General features: G+C 40.6%; 1 protein-coding gene across 1 annotated transcript in view; it reads right to left on the reverse strand.

The window, feature by feature from the left end:
• Positions 1-22,033, reverse strand: part of PRMT3 (protein arginine methyltransferase 3) — a 106,328-nt gene that overhangs the window by 77,372 nt on the left and 6,923 nt on the right. The window contains exons 6-8 of the mRNA XM_054026514.1: positions 19,490-19,643; positions 14,274-14,418; positions 5,409-5,474 (exon numbers count right to left, since the gene is read on the reverse strand). Of these exons, the coding sequence (XP_053882489.1) occupies positions 5,409-5,474; positions 14,274-14,418; positions 19,490-19,643 (365 nt within the window). The remainder of the gene's footprint in view (positions 1-5,408; positions 5,475-14,273; positions 14,419-19,489; positions 19,644-22,033) is intronic.

The following is a 22,033-nucleotide window of genomic DNA, read 5'->3' on the forward strand; positions in this document are numbered from 1 at the left end:
TTGCTCTTGCCAGCAGAGCTAGATAGGTACAGCAGGAGTGCACTAGCAGCCCTTGAAAGATATTCCCATTCTAGCAGATGCTCCCCAGCAGGAATTCTAGCTAACTTAGCCAGTTAGAATTTCTCCAGGGCTCCTCACTTCAGCATGGTTGCTACCCTTCACACAAATCTTTCTTCTCAAGTATTGGCTTTAAAGCCCCAATGACCCTTAATCCCTACCTTTGTTTCCCCATTTACAAAATGGGACCACAAACTTTCCAATATTTGAACTTGAGATGAAAGTTGCTGTCGTCAGTACAGTATTACACACCTTAATTGTAGGACTGAATGGAAATGAGTAACCTTTAACAATGACTGATCAGTTTCACAGCTGCTACTCAGTGATGGGCAGCAGTAAAATCGACATGAAACATATCAGTAACTGCTGAGACCCTTGAGTCCACTGCCCCAGGGCAGCCCTGTCACATGGACCCCAGGACTTCCAAACTCCCAGGCCAGTTGCTCCCCAGCCTGCCCAACTCCCATAGCCTGCAGACAGAGCTTTTGGACTCCCTGCTGTGTTGTTGGGAGCCTAGACTCAAAGCCACAGCCTGAGCCAGGGCTCCCAAGGCTGCCAGCTACACTGGCAAGAAGCCTGTAAACCCTAAGGCTCTGTCTACACTGTAATGTAAACCTAAATCTGTGGGACTTAAGACAGCAGGCTTGGTGTTTGTAAGCCTGTGCTTGAGCATCCACACTGAACATTGACTGGGTCTCATATCGATGCTTATGAGTCCACACTGCACTACACACACTTAAGTCAAATCAGCTTATCCCAGGCTGCCTAGTGTCCTCCCCTGCTGCTCTAGACCTTTGTTCGTGGTGCTCTATGGGAAAACTTGACCGTCACAGTTGTTACAGCCTGCCAACACATCCAACCAAACCATCTATTGGGTCAGCACACCTCTGGCGACTGGGGCCAGCAACATGGAGAGCTCCTTGTTTGAAGAGCTTCTTCTGCTTGCACTTTCACTCCTGTGTCAGCAAATGGGCACAACATCCATGAGATGCTGCTGGGCATTTCAGTGGTGTTTTTCTGATCTACCAAAAGACCTGTCAGAGGAAGGCAAATGACAACAGACGCGAACTCACTGATCCTGCTCATGACTCTCTACATAGCTGCTGATGACCCCTATGTTGACCAGCGCTTCTGGAGCACAAGCACAGACTGGTGGGATCACATCACCACATGGACCTGGGGTGATCAGCAGGGAGTCTGGAACTGTCACATTAAGAAAACAATATTTCTGAAGCTTCATGAGCTTCACATGCATGAGGAAGGCCATGCTGATCCAGAAGCATGCTGCTGCTAACCAGTTTGGTACTGGAAAGTCAACTGTGGGTAAAGTGCTGGTGGAAGTTTCTGAGGCAATCAGGCACGTGGTTTACCCTGTCCAACTAGCATTCAGTTCCCCTTGCACGGGCCATCCAACCATGGCATTGCCTAACGTGTTCCTAGTCTGCAGAACATGGTACCATAGAGGGGACTCAGGATGTCATGCAGGAGCTTGAATGCTAGCAGCAGTTAGTTCACACAGCTTCTCAAACAGGTATTTCTGCTGCGCTCTATCCTCCTCCCTCAAGCAATGTTCCTGCTCCAGAAACTGTGTCGCAAGTCTCTCCTCACATGCCGCAATTCTCTCCACAGACTCTGCTGCCCATCTGTGCCTTTCCACTTACTGTGAATCCTTTTCCCTTTTGTATTGTACCGGATTGTTAGCTCTGTCTAGGATGTCCACCACAAGTTTGTCACAGAAATACTTCCCTGAAAAATACACCCTTTGCTGAAACATGATTACATTTACATATGGACTACATGCAAACACACATGGTAATACAGGTTCTGAAAGAAGTGTACAGCCAGACCTCAGTCCCATGACATATCTGGACTGCATACAACCCCCCCCCTGTGCATCCTCGTCCCCCACAGTTTGTTTACAGGAGGCTTGTTATGCTGTGGCTTGGTACTAAAAGAGAAGGCAAGATGAAGTTTACTTTTAACATCCCAGCACATCTTCGTAAGAATGTGCAAGTACCTAGAAAAAATTTCATGATAAATACTTGTTTAACTCTTTGTGCTTCCCGATCACCATTGTGAATTCCACCTGGTATGGGATGACACCAAGATATCGGTCTGCAATTCACCATTAGCAAATAAGGAAATGGAAGTTCTGGACACAGAATTTTTCCTAGGAACTATGCACTCCTCTTCAACCTTTGCAACTATTCCAGTAAGAAGTCAATTCAGTGGCCAATGCATATATGGTACTGCCATTGCCACTGAAGTTCTTGCATGGAGCGGCTACAGGAATCAGGCTGGAGGTCTTCTGGAGACAGGAATGGAAAATAAAACCAATGCTTCTCTAACAGCTGAAGTCTCATGTTTTCCAATGATACTGTCCTGCTCTTACATAGCATTTCATCTACAGGATGTAACAAAATAGCTGAACCATGAAAGCTGGAAAATGAGGGCTAAAAATAAACCTTTGCAAAACAATGATCACGTTTCACAGCTGCACAGAAGCGAGTAATCACCATTAATGGGGAAAATTAAAACAGATAGCATTTTGGACAGTTGCCCTGGGTTAGTTAAAAACCAAATGGCCTGGGTTAGTTAAAAACCAAATGGAACTAGTCCAGCAGGGGAACGTGAGGGATGGGATAGATAGGTAGAATAGTTGAGCTGGAGCACATCTGAAAAACTGAAAGACAAACAATAATCACCACTTAGCCTGAGGATAGAGGTCTACAGGTAAGTATTCTTGCCCTGATCACATATGGCTTCTCACCAGATACCTGGAGCAGCTGGGCTGGTGATTTGACAGCACTGCAGCATATTATAGCACTGTAGCTACTGAATTCTGAGTATCCTCTGCAGTTACTTTCCGGGAAGCACGATTTCATACTAACAGAAAAGTGAATTACTTTGGATTCGGGAAAGAAGCGGTTAGCTATCCAGTCAATTAAATCTATTCCCTCAACGGACAACCATCTTATGAAGAGCTAAATTATGAACTCATGAACAGATACCCCAAGGAGTGTCACAGATGTCTCCCTCAAAAGACATGTGGTGTACCTATAAAAATCTTAGGCAAAGCAACTTCTTTGTTCCAGACAATCTCCCCCTTTAAAAAAAACAGAAAAAAATAACAAAAAACAGATGTCTCAGTTCTAAAGTGGATCAAAGTTCCTTTTCTAGGGACAAATCAGCCTCAAGTGGTTAAAATCTGATAATTCTAGGTTGAGAGGCAGCAAGCAGTAATTTCCTGAACCACATACTGATAGAGGCATCATTTATTCTGGACATTACAGAACAGGCCAGTTGATTTTCTGAATTAATGCATCACCAGTGCACTTAACTGCCCTCCTAACTTCTGCATTTTTGATGCCCTAGTTTTGAACTAAAAAGCAAGTGAAATTTTCTGAGCTCTCTGAAAATACACAGCTGACCTTTCAGACAGACAGGTTCAACCCTAAGCACCACAATTTCCTTCCTTCCAATACTGCTATATTTGAATATTCATCCTACTCTGATTATTATAGCCAATGGACTTAAAACTGAACAAAACAGAAGTTCAAGAGGATGTTTGGTTAATACAGTTCCCAGCTTGGAACTTCACAACCTTAATGGCCTAGTAAGATACTTTGCTTTCAGGAAATATTTTGCACGTAGATGAAGAAAAATATTCAAGCAATTCTTAACAAGAAAGATTGCTGCTGGAGAGAGGAGGGCACAGGGAGTGTTTCTTTAACAGGTTGGGCATAAAACCTAGACACATGGTTTTGAAGAAAATTCAAGATGTGGCTTTCACCAGACCAATATCGTATCTCAGCACCAGCATTTGAGCTTTGGCCAGAATGAGATGCAAGCAAATGTGGTAGTTTTCTCCTGGATGCTATGGCAGTAGTGGAACACTGCTAGAGTACCCTTTTCTTAAGTCTCGCCCCGTCCATTTTCACACACTGAGAAGGGTTCAGATGCAGTTAGATACAATAAAAATGTGTTTTGTGCAGGAAGTTGCGCTGTAAGAGGCTTGATTCATCAATGTTAGACTTAAGAACTAGTCTGTGGAACCAACAGGAGGTTACTAAAAGGAGTGAGGCTTATTCTATTTGAAATCCAACAGTAGGACTGCAGCTGCCAGCCACCAAAAAGGGAGAGAAGGAATTAGGTGGTTGAGCAGCAAACCCATGGAGAAGAGAACCAGAGGGCAAGAAAGTATGTAGAAGGTGAGAAGAGGGGGAAGAGAGACAGAACCATGTGCAGGAAAGCAGGGGAAGATTGACTGGTTTCACAAAGGACATGTCACATTAGAGAGCTTTGAAAATAGATTAATACAATTCTCCTGCCTAATGTTACTTTTTCACATGAACAATAGCTGTAGTTGCCACAGGGAAGCTACAAAATCAAATGGGAGGAAACATGGGTCACAAGGCACCCTATTATGAGGGGTAGCACTCGTTGAAAGAAAATAAGAACCTCCCACCTTAGAAAGCTATTTAGGTTGATTTCCAGCTGAGGGACCGTTAAGGAAGAACAACTCTTTATTCTGATGCCTTGTGGTAGTACTATCACTTAAAAAAAACCCTTCATCCTGCAAGTATAAGAATTAAGGGGGAAATAGAGGAGGCAAAGAAGAGAAATTCTCATTCAATAAGAAATACCTATAGCACCTAATGCTTCTCTTTCTTTAACTATCAGTTAAAATCTATGAAAAGGTAAGAGAAACCATTGCAGATGGCCTGTAAATAGATCTTAAAGAATGGTAAGCATTAGAAATAGCCAAAATGCCTTGTAGAAAAACAGAAGTTAAATAGCCTGGGTAACAATTGAGGACAAAAAGTTATCTAGCAAAGATAACATACACCAATAATAATGAATGATTAACCCTGAGCCCCATTTCATTTAATTCCTAATCTGACCAAGAAATGTTATTATGAATTAGGCTGAGTTAGATAAATTAATTAGATTTGAACCCTTTCCCAATACCAATTGCACTGGGACCTCTATGATGCCAGATGTAGGTTAAAATTTCACTTGAATTGCTTTAAATAGAGTCTGTCCAAAATAGATTCTGCTTAAAATACTGGACAAGGTTTACTTTAGCCATACCATCATAATTAATGAACACTCCAAGACAGCATACAGCACAATGACAACACTGATCAGCATTTTCGTTATCAGCAGTCTGCACCCTCCAGCAGTTGAATAACACTCTTCCACGTAATAAAGCCAGAGTACATTAAATCAAATCCTGTCAGCGATACTCCATCCCCAGAGCAGGGAGATATCCAAACCAAAGAGGGTTCTACTGCATGAGAGAATCATGGACTGCAGAAATATTACAGCTTCTGAGATGTTTCGCTTACCTTGCCCTTGAAGATGTGTTGGTTTTTGTATATGAAGTCACGATAGCTTTCAGTACGCACTTTATCCTATAAATTAAGCATAAACAGAGTGCACACAGTTATGTACATGTGACTGTCTGAAGATGTTGGAGCAATCTTTTTTAAATGAACAGGAGTACTTGTGGCACCTTAGAGACTAACAAATTTATTAGAGCATAAGCTTTCGTGGGCTACAAATTTGTTAGTCTCTAAGGTGCCACAAGTACTCCTGTTCTTTTTGAGGATACAGACTAACACGGCTGCTACCCTGAAACCTTTTTTAAATGGTAATTTCTAAGAAAATATTGACTAATTAACCCTTTGCTGCTCTACATATTAAAAAGCCACAGGGACACAACCACCAGTGTAATTTCAGGATTTCCCATACAATGATTCTTCATAATGTACACTGTTTATGAAGCAAAGACAACTTGGGCTGCTACAAACTGACAGGCAGTAACAAAAGCATCCACATTCTATATAATATATATAGTTCTAATTCATACTAACAAAATCTGGAAGTAAGCAGCTACTTGTGATTTTTGTTCTGATTTCAAGTGTTTGAATGAGCTTCACGTTTTAAAGTGTCTATTTTATACTTATTCCCTACCCCTCGCAGCAGCACTGATACCTAAAAAGGTAATACTTGATCAACATAATCAGTCATCTACTTGAGGCTTGACATCTGGGGCATAAACGTATGTAGTGAAATTATTATACATTGAAACCAAACTGATTGCATAACCCAAACTTCTTGTTTTGTTTTAAAGAAGCTATTGATCAGTTCCTGATACCAGATTACCCCGTTTCGCTTCTGGAAGCATATTTAACTGCCAATACATAGAAACCTACAAACCGTAAGACAACAAATAAATCATTGGAGCTGCACAACACACACTATGAAATACTAGGTTCAGAAGCAATGACCAAGCACTAACTCAACGTCCCCCAAAGAGCTGGCAGGCTCTCAAGCACACATATTGGAATCATAGACTCATAGACTTTAAGGTCAGAAGGGACCATTATGATCGTCTAGTCTGACCTCCTGCACAACGCAGGCTACAGAATCTCACCCACCCACTCCTGTATCAAACCCCTAACCTATGTCTGAGCTACTGAAGTCCTCAAATCGTGGTTTAAAGACTTCAAGGTGCAGAGAATCCTCCAGCAAGTGACCCTTGCCCCACACTGCAGAGGAAGGTGAAAAACCCCCAGGGCCTTTGCCAATCTGCCCTGGGGGAAAATTCCTTCCCGACCCCAAATATGACGATCAGCTAAACCCTGAGCATGGGGGCAAGACTCACCAGCCAGCACCCAGGAAAGAATTCTCTGTAGTAACTCAGATCCCATCCCATCTAACATCCCATCACAGGCCATTGGGCATATTTACCGCTAACAGTCAAAGATCAATTAATTGCCCAAATTAGGCTATCCCATCATACCACCCCCTCCATAAACTTATCAAGCTTAGTCTTGAAGCCAGATATGTCTTTTGCCTCCACTGCTCCCCTTGGAAGGCTGTTCCAGAACTTCACTCCTCTGATGGTTAGAAACCTTCATCTAATTTCAAGTCTAAACTTCCTGATGACCAGTTTATATCCATTTGTTCTTGTGTCCACATTAGTACTGAGCTTAAATAATTCCTCTCCCTCCCTGTTATTAGAACGCCCTCTGAGCTTAAATAATTCCTCTCCCTCCCTGTTATTTATCCTTTTGATATATTTATAGAGAGCAATCATATCTCCCCTCAGCCTTCTTTTGGTTAGATTAAACAAGCCAAGCTCTTTGAGTCTCCTTTCATAAAACAGGTTTTCCATTCCTCAGATCACCCCAATAGCCCTTCTCTGTACCTTCTCCAGTTTGAATTCATCCTTCTTAAAACATAGACCAGAACTGTACACAGTATTCCTGATGAGGTCTCACCAGTGCCTTGTATAATGGTACTAACATCTCCTTATATCTACTGGAAATACCTCGCCTGATGCATCCCAAGACCGCATTAGCTTTTTTCACGGCCATATCACATTGGCAGCTCATAGTCGTCCTGTGATCAACCAATACTCTGAGGTCCTTCTCCTCCTCTGTTACTTCCAACTGATGTGTCCCCAGCTTAACAAAAATTCTTGTTATTAATGCCTAAATGCATGACCTTGCACTTCTCACTATTAAATTTCATCCTATTACTATTACTCCAGTTTACAAGGTCATCCAGATCTTCCTGTACGACATCCCAGTCCTTCTCTGTATTGGCAATACCTCCCAGCTTCGTGTCATCCACAAACTTTATTAGCACATTCCCACTTTTTGTGCCAAGGTCAGTAATAAAAACATGAAATAAGATTGGTCCCAAAACCGATCCCTGAGGAACTCCACTAGTAACCTCCCTTCAGCCTGACAGTTCACCTTTCAGGATGACCCGTTGTAGTCTCCCCTTTAACCAGTTCCTTATCCACCTTTCAATTTTCATATTGATCCCCATCTTTTCCAATTTAGCTAATAATTCCCCATGTGCAACCGTATCAAATGCCTTACTGAAATCAAGGTAAATTAGATCCACTGCGTTTCCTTTGTCTAAAAGATCTGTTACCTTCTCAAAGAAGGAGATCAGGTTGGTTTGGCACGATCTACCTTTTGTAAAACCATGTTGTATTTTGTCCCAGTTACCATTGACCTCAATGTCCTTAACTACTTTCTCCTTCCAAAAATTTTCCAAGACCTTGCATACTACAGATGTCAAACTAACAGACCTGTAATTACCTGGATCACTTTTTTTCCTTTCTTAAAAATAGGAACTATGTTTGCAATTCTCCAGTCATATGGTACGACCCCTGAGTTTACAGATACATTAAAAATTCTTGCTAATTGGCTTGCAATTTCATGTGCCAGTTCCTTTAATATTCTTGGACAAAGATTATCTGAGCCCCCCGATTTAGTCCAATTAAGCTGTTTGAGTTTGGCTTCTACCTCGGATGTGGTAATATCTACTTCCATATCCTCATTCCCATTTGTCATCCTACCATTATCCCTAAGTTCCTCATTAGCCTCATTAAAGACTGAGGCAAAGTATTGGTTTAGATATTGGGCCATGCCTAGATTATCCTTAACCTCCACTCCATCCTCAGTGTTTAGCGGTCCCACTTCTTCTCTCTTTGTTTTCTTCTTATTTATATGGCTATAGAACCTTTTACTATTGGTTTTAATTCCCTTTGCAAGGTCCAACTCTACATGGCTTTTGGCCTTTCTCACTTTATCCCTACATGTTTTGACCTCAATAAGGTAGCTTTTCTTGCTGATCCCTCCCATCTTCCACTCGTTGTAGGCTTTCTGCTTTTTCTTAATCACCTCTCAGATATCTGTAGTGGATTAGTACGTGAGCTGGCAGAGTAGCTCAACTTACCAGCAAGCTAACACTGAACCTCTTTATATGCATAGGCACTCACATGGACAGTAAGCCATCTGTTTTAGAGTCCCTGTTGCAATAGCCAGAGAATCAAGAGTAAATGCAAAGGAAATTAAAAAGCCATGATTATAACTATTTGACTCTGGCTTGGACAGTCTTAAAAAAAAAAAAAATACTGTGCTGAAGAGCTGAACCCTAGTGCATACATACAAAGTTCATACTGCACATCAGATGTCAAAGGATCAAGAATTTAATATTAGAGAAATTATTCTTTTATCTTCCCTATCAGCCAAGACCGTTTATTTTTTTAGACGAGCAAAATAAAGTTACTTAACCTTTTTTTAAGAGTAAAGCATAAGCATGCAAACTTTTGTTAAAAACTTTATTTAGATTCCAGTGAGCTCCATTTTAATTTAAGGTAAGTCAGTTCCACCCACCCTTAGGAAAAAAAACAAATTTATTACAAAAATGGGATAGTTAAATAAAATGTTGAAAGAATCACAGCTTTGCATTGTTTTGATAAAACTGAATTATAAAAACTTTCGTTAGGATCATCTACAATTAAATCAGATTGTTATGAGGGCAGATTCTAGGGAGTTAGGATTTTTTTATGCTCTCAGCAGCACTGAAATACTAGATTTGCTGAAACCACAAAAAATTCAAAAGGTTCAGCATCAATCGAGAAAGCAGTCAGCTGGAAAGCTTTCAGCCTCGCCTATCACACTGCCTCAGCACTGCCCCAGCTTAATCAATAGAATTCCAACTGCTGTCTTTACTACATGCACTGCTGCTTGAATGAACTTCAGTCATTCATTTTGGGTCTCTATTCATCAATTCCTTCTCTCCTCCCACCCAACCTTTCAGTACAATAACCTGAAAAATAAGTAAGTTATTATCAGACACTCCTCAAGCAATTTTTAAATAAAGTGCACCATCACTTTCAAGTACCAATCCTCCTGTCTTCTGAAATACTATGGGAGGGGACAGCATAAACAACATAAAGACACCATAATAGAGGCCTAACTTCAATGTATACCCCAAATTAAGAAACACAGTAAAAGAACTAAAAAAGAGCCACCGTGGCTTAACAACCATGTAAAAGAAGCAGTGAGAGATAAAAAGACTTCCTTTAAAAAGTGGAAGTCAAATCCTAGTGAGGCAAATAGAAAGGAGCATAAACACTGCCAAATTAAGTGCAAGAATGTAATAAGAAAAGCCAAAGAGGAGTTTGAAGAACGGCTAGCCAAAAACTCCAAAGGTAATAAAATGTTTTTTAAGTATATCAGAAGCAGGAAGCCTGATAAACAACCAGTGGGGCCCCTTAATGATCAAGATACAAAAGGAGCACTTAAAGACGATAAAGCCATTGCAGAGAAACTAAATGGATTCTTTGCTTCAGTCTTCACAGCGGAGGATGTTAGGGAGATTCCCAAACCTGAGCCGGCTTTTGTAGGTGACAATCTGAGGAACTGTCACAGATTGAAGTGTCACTAGAGGAGGTTTTGGAATTAATTGATAAACTTAACATTAACAAGTCACCGGGACCAGATGGCATTCACCCAAGAGTTCTGGAAGAACTCAAATGTGAAGTTGTGGAACTATTAACTAAGGTTTGTAACTTGTCCTTTAAATCGGCTTCTGTACCCAATGAGTGGAAGTTAGCTAATGTAACGCCAATATTTAAAAAGGGCTCTAGAGATGATCCTGGCAATTACAGACCGGTAAGTCTAACGTCTGTACCGGGCAAATTAGTCGAAACAATAGTTAAGAATAAAATTGTCAGACAGAGAAAAACAAATTGTTGAGCAACAGTCAACATGGTTTCTGTAAAAGGGAAATCGTGTCTTACTAATCTATTAGAGTTCTTTGAAGGGGTCAACAAACATGTGGATAAGGAGGATCCAGTGGACATGGTGTACTTAGATTTCCAGAAAGCCTTTGACAAGGTCCCTCACCAAAGGCTCTAAAGTAAAGTAAGTTGTCATAGGATAAAAGGGAAGGTCCTTTCATGGATTGAGAACTGGTTAAAAGACCGGGAACAAAGGGTAGGAATTAATAGTAAATTCTCAGAATGGAGAGGGGTAACTAGTGGTGTTCCCCAAGGGTCAGTCCTCGGACCAATCCTATTCAACTTATTTATAAATGATCTGGAGAAAGGGGTAAACAGTGAGGTGGCAAAGTTTGCAGATGATACTAAACTGCTCAAGATAGTTAAGACCAAAGCAGACTGTGATGAACTTCAAAAAGATCTCACAAAACGAAGTGATTGGGCAACAAAATGGCAAATGAAATTTAATGTGGATAAATGTAAAGTAATGAAAGGGTTTCAGAGTAACAGCCGTGTTAGTCTATATCCGCAAAAAGAAGAACAGGAGTACTTGTGGCACCTTAGAGACTAACAAATTTATTAGAGCATAAGCTTTCGTGGACTACAGCCCACTTCTTCGGATGCATATGCAAACTAGACACAATCAACTCCGGTTTGAATAAGGACTGGGAATGGCTGAGCCATTATAAACATTGACTCTGTCTCCCCTTGTAAGTACTCTCACACTTCTTATCAAACTGTCTGTACTTGGCTAGCTTGATTATCACTTCAAAAGGTTTTTTTTTCCCTTAATTAATTGGCCTCTCAGAGTTGGTAAGACAACTCCCACCTGTTTATGCTCTCTGTATGTGTGTATATATATATATATCTCCTCAATATATGTTCCATTCTATATGCATCCGAAGAAGTGGGCTGTAGTCCACGAAAGCTTATGCTCTAATAAATTTGTTAGTCTCTAAGGTGCCACAAGTACTCCTGTTCTTCTTTTTGTAAAGTAATGCACATTGGAAAAAATAACCCCAACTATACATACAATATGATGGGGGCTAATTTAGCTACAACGAGTCAGGAAAAAGATCTTGGAGTCATCGTGGATAGTTCTCTGAAGATGTCCACGCAGTGTACAGAGGCGGTCAAAAAAGCAAACAGGATGTTAGGAATCATTAAAAAGGGGATAGAGAATAAGACTGAGATTATCTTATTGCCCTTATATAAATTGATGGTATGCCCACATCTCGAATACTGCATACAGATGTGGTCTCCTCATCTCAAAAAAGATATATTGGCACTAGAAAATGTTCAGAAAAGGGCAACTAAAATGATTAGGGTTTGGAACAGGTACCATAAAAGGAGAGATTAAAGAGGCTAGGACTCTTCAGCTTGGAAAAGAGGAGACTAAGGGGGGATATGATGAGGTATATAAAATCATGAGTGATGTGGAGAAAGTGGATAAGGAAAAATTATTTACTTATTCCCATAATACAAGAACTAGGGGTCAACAAATGAAATTAAATAGGCAGCAGGTTTAAAACAAATACAAGGAAGTTCTTCTTCACACAGCGCACAGTCAACTTGTGGAACTCCTTACCTGAGGAGGTTGTGAAGGCTAGGACTATAACAGCATTTAAAAGAGAACTGGATAAATTCATGGTGGTGAAGTCCATTAATGGCTATTAGCAAGGATGGGTAAGGAATGGTGGCCCTAGCCTCTATTTGTCAGAGGATGGAGATGGATGGCAGGAGAGAGATCACTTGATCATTGCCTGTTGGTCCACTCCCTGTGGGGCACCTGGCATTGGCCACTGTCGGTAGACAGTATATTGGGCTAGATGGACCTTTGGTCTGACCCGGGACGGCTGTTCTTATATGTTATGACCTACCAGGGCCAAGATAGAGAACCAAAAAAAATGAGCAAGTTGTGTGTGCATGGTTCTTTGTTTTGGTTTTGTTTATTTTAAACCAATAAAACATGTTAGATTCACAAACAAATTTAGGATTAATTTAACAAAGTTTGCTGTCACTTCAATTTAATGAGCCAATATTTTTAATGTAAAAAACTCACAATAAAAACAAGCAAAAAAATGTTTGTATGTGTTGGATAGGCATTTGGAGCTAAAAACGAGGCATATACACAAGAACTTACATGCCATAACTCTGGTATTTTCCACATTTTATTGGGCAGAAATCAGATGTTACTGAAGGGATTTTAACATCACAAAAGTTTCCTGAAGCCAGTGAAATCGAAAGATTTATCAAAAACTACAAAACTATCAATTCTTTAGAGGTTCAGGATCTTTTAGTATAGCTCCAAAGCAAGGTACTATGAACTGTTGGTACAGACAAAATGGTTTTACTCCCATCTGACAAAGTACTTAGAGCTTATGATTTCAGATTATCTGTGTGACGGACTTAAAAAAAAAAAAAAAAAAAAACCACCACAACCACCTTTGGCCCCATATTTAAAAGTCATTGTGTTAGTCTGCCAGACATACAGTGCTGAGGTAAATCTGATCGTTTCCAAGTTCTGCACATACCTGTTCACCACTATGCTTTTCATTTTGGAAAGCGTATTACTTTCTGTATCCACAGATACCTGTGCCACAAAAGCATTTCTGCAAGAATGCTCCATAAAAACACATTGGCTGCTCAATGCTGTTCAAATGTACCATAAATCAAACGCAGAGGAATTTTCCAAGGCTAGGACCCGTAAATGTTTCAGAAAGCAGGAAGCCTAAATCTGCTACCTATGCTATACAAGAGTGAGTGTACTGTATGGCTTCATATTTTAGTTGATTTTGTTTAGATACCCATATTCTTTCTTTATTATGAAATTGCAAAATTGCTTTATGATATTTCAGAGCAACAAATTCCTGTCCTTTTACACTACACAATATTCTTTTTTCAGAGAAGAGGTACTAAAGATTTTGGGTTAAAATAAAGTTAAACTTATAAAATCAAGTTAACACTCGGGATGAAAGGATTTTGTTTGTTTTTTGAAAAGTTCTGGACATTCTCTTTTAAATATATTTTCCATTTTTAAATACTTTACTATTTAGACAACCCTAGTAATTGTTCAATGTAATGCTTATCAATATACTAAATGGAGTTCAAATAATTTCTGAATAACTACATAAATTGGCAGACATAGCATTTAAAGTTTTAGTGTGTTTTTTTGCTTGCTAACTTTTCATCTAAAGAGCAGAATAAAAAATGAAGGACATTTACTGTTTATATCGTATAGTAGTGTATAGAATTCATCCACATTTCTACAGCAAAAGAAACAAAAGCGGCAAGAACAGACTATGTTATAGATATTGAGAGATGAATATTTTCTTACTAGCAATCAAGTATACCTGTAAGCTCAATATACTTTTATTAAATTTCTCATGTTTCTGGTAGTTAAGAATGTATACAACAGGGATCTAGATACAATGGCAGCTGAAAATACAAGCTCTTTTTGTGTGATTCTTTCACTCTCGCTCCCAGGATAAACCATTAAGCAGCGAAAGGGTTAAAAATGCAGCTATTCTGCAGTGTATATTTACGGGCACGTAGCTTTTTTTCATCCCATTTTTCCTTCCTAGTAATGAGTAAGACGCATTTGTGCTGACTTTCTAACCTTTAGCATCTCTTCGTGTATCCCATAATGCCCATATGAACTGAAGTAAACGCCATCCTCATCGTCCCGGAGTTCCGCAATGGCGCTAGATGATGATGAGTTGCTTCTGACATCTGCGTTCATCACAAAATCCTGTGCAAATTGTCTGTAATCAATTTGAAACATACCCTTGAGACATGTTTACGGGACTATGAAAAAGAGGTTTTGGGGGGGGGGTGGAAGAGAGCTGAGAGGAGATAAGGAATACAGACTGCAGAGGGCCTTTTACAACACCAAAACTCCATTATGGCTTAACCGTGCTGAAACTCCCCCTGCTGGCTTCGAGAAGAAGCTACTGCATGATTTGCTATTTTCTCTGCATTTTGACACAAGCATTTCTTCCGCATTTTAGACACTAAATTCCAGCAGTGTGAAGTCTGTAGTGTTTCATTTATCTGCCTGCTATCCCTGCACTCTCCATCTATTTTGGAAAAGCATCCCAATTACAACCCACCTGATTTAGATTTTATTAGAGTTTTTTGTTTTGTTTTTAAGAGAGAAATTCCCGTTTTGCAAGCTGTTTCTATGGTAACAGTATGTCAGAAGTCAAAATACAGAATGAGACAAACATGACAGACCATATTATCTAGAGATGTGGTTCAATATCATGACACCTATAAAAACTACTCTAAAACACACCTACGTTAGTGATTTATGGAAGGTTTAGTATATTGACAACTAACAAAATTAAAAACACAGAAAACCAGGCAGGATTGATACAAATAATGATTTAAAAAGATATTTTAATGCAAGTTGATTTATTTTAATGGTAAAAGATGTTTTTTTCCTTTTTGTGTTGCTAGTTCTCCACCTATTTCCCCTTTTATAGTCTTAACTTGCTGAAGAGGCTATTTTGTTCGTTGTTTCTTGTTGATGTCTTGTTTCTTCCACGAGAATTTAGTTTTCTCAACTAAGGAGGTTGCCACTGAAAATATTCTTCTATGCTAAAAAAAGATAAAGACGACGGCCTCACAGTAAGAATACTAGAAACTCAAACACAAAACTTATGAGTAAACAGCTTGTACTATATTTGCAGCCAACAGCATCTTCAGATATTCTGAATTCCCACAAGTCAAGCAAAAAGAAGTGCTTCAACCAGCCTACACTCCTCAGAGTCTACAGTTTGAAGTCAATGGGACTTGTTCTGTTAAGTGCTTTTTGAAATCCTGCATCTAAATCACTTAGGTGCCTAAATATAGTCTTAGTAGCCTAACTTTATTTTGAAAATTTTGGCTTGTTTGTACAAAAGATTTCAGAATAATGTTATTAGTTTATTGGAAATGTAGTTACAGAAAAATTTGTTCACAATGAAAAGTAAGTAACAAGCATTTTATGCCACTAACAGACAAGTTTTTAACGAAATACAATTTTAGCCCGACGCTACAAATGCTTAATTTTACACATGAGTAGGACCACTATTCATGTGAGCAAAGTTACATACCTGCTCAGTGTGTGGAGGAGCAGGGCAATATTTTGTTTTCTCCTATTACAGTTTTGTACATTTCAAATAAGAATCTTTCAATAGCAGAATTTAAAAAACAGAATTTAATTTTGTTCAGATAAATTTTAGTTTAAAATTGCAATAATACATATTTTCAAAATTTGTTTTATGAAGTCTCAATCTGGTTTAAAAAAAAAAAAAAGTTTTTTCTTTTTTGTTAAATGAGATCATTTTTTAAAGTCACCCTGCCCCGATGCCAGGGTTATGATTTTCAATCAATTCAACTGTAAGGAAACTCTAGAGCTAAACTTCCAATAGAATGAATTTTAAGACTGTCAAGAAAGATCATGAGAAATACCAACAACAAAAAAAGGGTTGCCATTCAATTGGACACTGATGATAAATTCAAGATAAATGTGACATATCTTTAAATTTGTAAATTGTCAAATATTGTAGGTTGCAACCTAGTTATGTTTAGAAAACATGGTTACTTTTGCCACCAGTTAATCAAAAGATTGTTACTGTTTACCTCCAACCACATACAACTGCACTCTCAACTTGTCAGCTCAAACTAATCATCATTAGAACAGGACTGGTTGGACTGGCAACCTTTAAGGAAAACCCAGGTGCAGCAAGAAATGTTTGTGATTCTCTAGGTGACTGTCCTCCCACTAATTGCTGGAGACAGCTTTTAATAATTTTAGAAGCCTCTGTGCTCAGATGAGATGTAAAACTGAAGTCTTGAACATGTGGTCATTTAAACTTCTAAAGCATTTTTCATAATTGTAGAGACGTTAACCCTGACATACTGATTAGGAAGACGTAGATACAAACCCCTCTTCTCTTATTTTTATTAAGCTAAGGGTAGATAAGTTACTAACATTTTAATGGCACCAGAAGAAAATCGTACAACACAAACCATGATTTAAAAATTTAATCCTGGCTCAAGAAGAGACTTCCACTTTGTAAAGATCACGCTGATATCCCATGAAAGTACTAGCTTATTACAGGGTCTCAAATGCAGCATGCTCTTTGTAAGTGTAATTACTAGGTTCTGAACAAGAATAAGTTTGTATTCCACATGTTTGTGTAGTACACAGAACTGTAATTCTGTAGCTTGAAAGCATATGGTGGACTCAAACATCTCACATTATGTAACATGTAAGACTTCTTTATACGAGAGAGATTCCAGGGGACTGGAAAAGGGCAAATATAGTGCCCATCTATTAAAAAAAGGGAAATAAGGACAATCAGGACAATTACGGAATAGTCAGCTTAACTTCAGTACCCAGAACATCAAAACATTTACAAATGGAGATGCGCAGTAAAGCACAAATAAAGCCACAGAATAGGACCGAAGTGGATGTAAAAGCCATGACAAGCCATTCAAAAACCTAAAAGATACTAAGGCGATAAATAACAGTCAGCAGGGATTTGTCAAGGACAAATCGTGTCAAACCAACCTAATAGGTTTCTTTGACAGGAGAAGAACCCTCGTGGATGTGTGTGTGTGGGGGGGGGGGGGGAAGGGGGGGAGGAAGAAGTGGTAGACGTGGTACAGCTTGACTTTAGTAAGGCTTTTGATACTTGCATGACCTTCTCATAAACAAACTAGGGAAATACAACCTAGATGGAGCTACTATAAGGTGGGTGCATAACTGGTTGGAAAACTGTTCCCACAGAGCAGTTATCAGTGGTTTACAGTCAAGCTGGAAGGGCATAACAAGTGGGGCCCTGCAGGGATCAGTTCTGGATCTGGTTCTCATCAATATTTTCATCAATGATTTAGGTCAGGGGTAGGACGGCCCATGGGCTGGATTAGGACCACCAGCCGTTTTAAGCTGGCCTTTGAGCTCCCGCTGCGGGGTGCAGGGTCTGGGGCTTGCCCTGCTCCGGCACTCCAGAAGGGTAGCAGGGTCAGGAGCCGTTCCACATCGGAGTCAGAGGGGGGCAATGCCATGTCTTCCGGGAACTATGTGCTCTAATGGCCCTGCTCCAATGACCCCCTCTGGCGCTCCAATGGGAGCTGCAGGGGCAGCACCTGCAGACGGGGCAGCACACAGAGTTGCCTGGACGTGCCTCCGTGTAGGAGATGGAGGAGGGACATGCCACTGTTTCTGGGAGCTGCTTGAGGTAAGCGCCGCCCAGAGCCTGCATGCCTGACCCTCAACGCCGCCCTCCAAACCCCTGATCGCCCTCCAAACCCCTGATCCCCCTCCCACCCTCCAAACCCCTCGATCCCAGCCCAGAGCATCCTCCTGCACCACAAACCGTTCATCCCCAGCCCCACCCCAGAGCCCGCACCCCCAACTGGAGCCTGCACCCCTTCCCACACCTCAACCCCCAGCCCCAGCCCAGATCCCCCTCCTGCACCCTAAACTCCTCATTTCTGGCTCCATCCCAGTGCTTGCACCCCCTCCCACACCCTAACCCCAATATTGTGAGCCTTCATGGCCCGCCATACAATTTCTATTCCCAGATGTGGCCCTCGGACCAAAAAGTGTGCCCACCCTTGATTTAGGTAATGGCCCACAAAGTACACTTATAAAGTTTGTGGACGATACCAAACTGGGCGGGGTTTCACGTGCTTTGGAGGATAGGATTAAAACTCAAAATGACCTGGACAAACTGGAGAAATGATCCGAAGTAAACAGGATGAAATTCAGTAAGGACAAATGCAAAGTACTCCCCTTAGGAAGGAACAATCAGCTGTGCACACACAAAATGGAAAATGACTACGTAAGGAGTAGCGCAGAAAGGGATCTGGGGGTCATCACAAATCACAAGCTAAATAGGAGTCAAGAGTGTAACACTGTTGCCAAAAAAAAAAAAAAAAAAGCGCAAATGTCATCCTAGGATATATTAGCAGGAGTGTCATAAGCAAGACATGAGAAGTAATTCTTCCGCTCTACTCTACACTGATGAGGCCTCAACTGGATTATTGTGTCCAGTTCTGAGCACCATATTTCAAGAAAGATGTGGGCAAATTGGAGAAAGTCCAGAGAAGAGAGACAAAAATGATTAAAGGTCTAGAAAACAAGACCTATGAGAAAAGATGGAAAAAAACTGGGTTTGTTTAGTCTGGAAAAGAGAAGACTGAGGGGACATGATAACAGTTTCAAGTACATAAAAGGTGGTTACAGAGAGGAGTATAGGACAAGAAGCAATGGGCTTAAACTGCAGCAAGGGCAGTTTAGGCTGGACATTAGGAAGAACTTCCTAACAGTCAAGGTGCTTAAGCACTGGAATAAATTGCCTAGGGGGTTGTGGAAACTCCATCACCGGGGATTTTTAAGAGCAGGTTAGACAAACACCTGTCAGGGATGGTCTAAATAATACTTAGTCCTGCCATGAGTGCTGGGGACTGGCCTAGATGACCTCTCGAGGTTCCTTCCAGTCCTGGGATTCTAACTGCATCTGCCAACAACCATAACTTCTTAAATAAGGGTGATTCAAGGTACATTAATACTCCATCTTTCCAATGCCGTTGATTGCGTCAACTGGAGTCAATTTAGTTGTGCTTCAACTTGCAATATTTTTTAAAAACACCACGATCGACACTATTTGCAAACAAAGGCAAAACACACAGATGAGACTAATGCCCTCCTGGTGCTAACTTACATTTGAATTCTGCAGCTTGAGTTTCTACTGACAGCTATTATTTCCTGCACACATTTCTGTCTACCATCCAGAACACTGCCAAGTGTTTCAGAAAAAGCTTCAATCAAAATCTTACCTCATTTTCTGAAGATCTTCTTGTGCTCTGGCTAATGCTGTTTCTGCAAGCTTTGCTCTGTGTTCTGTACATTTCAACTGTTCGAGGATCGCTGTGTTATCACTTAATCCATTGGGCTCTGAGATGCTTGTAGAAGCATAAAGATCCTCTATGTCTAATGAAATAGAATAAATGTTATCAACCCATCAACTGACAGCATTACCTAATTACAGAGGTAGTGTGTGTGTGTGTGTGTGTGTGTATAAAGAAAGAGTGCCTGATGCTGCTACCTTCATTCACTAAATAGTACCTTATTCCACAAGTATCTTCACGGATAGGACTACTGGCAGAGCAAGATAATACTTAACATAAATAAGCATGGAGGAGGTAGGCCCTTAACACCAGTACATCCCCCACCCCCCAAGAAAACTACCTTTCAAATGTGTCTGAATACTAGTCTTCAGCTAAAGGGAAAGTCTGATTTGTTAAGTCATGAAGCCAATAAAGGTGATACACCTTGCTTTACCAATTACCTTAGCCGAGAGCTAGAAGGGCTATTAATTCAAAAAACAAGTTGCTCTACAAGATGAAGGCTTTCATAACTAGCATGTGACAAAGAATATATTCACAGCCCTTCAAACTCATCCCTCAGGGCTGTTGTGGAGCTTAATAAAAATGTGTGAGATGCTTTGAGATTGATAGGTAAGCAGAATTCATTATTATTAAAATAGTGCCTTGGCCTCAAAACATAGGTCCAACCTTGCACCCACTGAACACAGCAGACATAACTCCCACTGGATGTCACAGTGCAGGATTAGGCCCCACCCACACTTGGGAGATGGGGTTATCGTAATTGAGTCTCTTGCATGGTAGAGCACATGGATCCTCTGGCTTGTCTTCCTTGGACTAGCCAGAAGCACTGCAGAGAAAATGAGCTTGGATTTAGGGACCGAATACACCTTTGCTTTGATCTAATGGAGCTATGCTTTTCTAGGGGGATTGCCCTCTCTCCCCATAGCTGGGGCCAGGACCAGGCCATGGCTCCGGGAGGACAGGGGTGGGAGAAGACATGGACAGGGCAAAGAGGCTGGGACCACAGCTGGGGATGGATGCCAGGACCCCAGGGCGCGGTGCCAGGAGCAGAGCCCCGGGTGCAGGGCCAGCAGCAGACAGCACCCAGGCACAGGGCCAGGACCCTGCACAAAACCTGGGGGGTCCAGCAGCACCCCCCGAATCCCTGGTTCCCATACCTATGTCTAGAACTGGTTAGGGTCATGGAGCATGGGGAAAATAATGCTTCCACACCACTCAGAACAGGAAACAAAATCAGTATCCCTACCCTAAAGGCAGACGCCAACATGAGCGTCAGGAGGAGGATGCAGGGCAGAAAACTACCAAGAGGGAGGGAGAAGGAGAGGGAGCAAGCACAAGCATGGAACGTGTTAGAAACCATCAAAACGTTTACAATGGCGCTACACAGTAAAGCACAAAAAAGCCACAGAATAAGACTGAAGTGAATGTCAAAGCCATGACAAGCCATTGGTAAAACAGCCCTGAAGCACAGGACATTGCTCCTGAAGTCCTGGAGCGAGCCTTATTTAGATTTTGTCAAGCAGCTTGGAAGTTACTTCAGTGGATCAACAGCAAAATCATAGCTTCCTCTAGATACAATTTGGATGTTCTTTAAAAAAAAAAAAAAAAAAATGAACTAGAGATATATAGAGAGAATAATGTCTAGTAACAGGAATAATTGGATTTAAAAATCATACCCCTGCTGGTAGGTCAATACTCATTTTACCCAATAGATAAAAGTGAGAGACATGTTTACAGCATGATTTTCTGAAGTGTTGAGCACCTCTAACGCCTAATAACCTCAAATGGAGCTGGGAGTACACAGCACCACTGGAAATCTGGCCCTTGGCAACTTGCTCAAGTATCACATTGCAAGTCAGCAGCATATTCAGAAAAATCCCAAACTATCAGTTGGTTAGGAAAGGGAAACAATCCCCTATTCCCTATCTTGTGTGCTACTGCAATACAGAAAGTTTTAAATAGGACAGGGCCCCCCTTGTGCTAGGTAGTGTACAAATACAGGAGGACATGGTCCCTGTCCTAAAAAAAAAAAAAAAAAACCTTACAATTTAAATGAAGGAAAGATGCACCAAGTGAGTGACAAAATAGTATTGGCAAAGGGGAGGAAGAATACAAGTAACACAGATATAAATTGAGAGAGATAAACAAGTGATTTGTATAGGTCATCAGAACTCCAAGGTCGAAATACAACTCTATAATGTATAATTGTTATATTATTGTATTTATTGGGTACCTAATGAAAGACAACCATTATAAAAAGTGAAGTAGTTTTCAAAGACACAGATTACTGCCTCTAATGTGTTTATTTGCATGTGTTGAGATTAAGTACCCAAATGGAATATTCAAAGATGTTTTGCTGCAGCATAAGAATGGAAATTCTATAAACATTTAGAGTTAAGTGTGACACTCCCTCCCCAATCTGTTCATACAACCTCTTATTTTTTTAATTGATACAAAATATTCATAGATCAC

The sequence above is a fragment of the Malaclemys terrapin genome, chromosome 4, assembly GCF_027887155.1.
Source record: "Malaclemys terrapin pileata isolate rMalTer1 chromosome 4, rMalTer1.hap1, whole genome shotgun sequence".
Lineage (NCBI taxonomy): Eukaryota > Metazoa > Chordata > Testudines > Emydidae > Malaclemys > Malaclemys terrapin.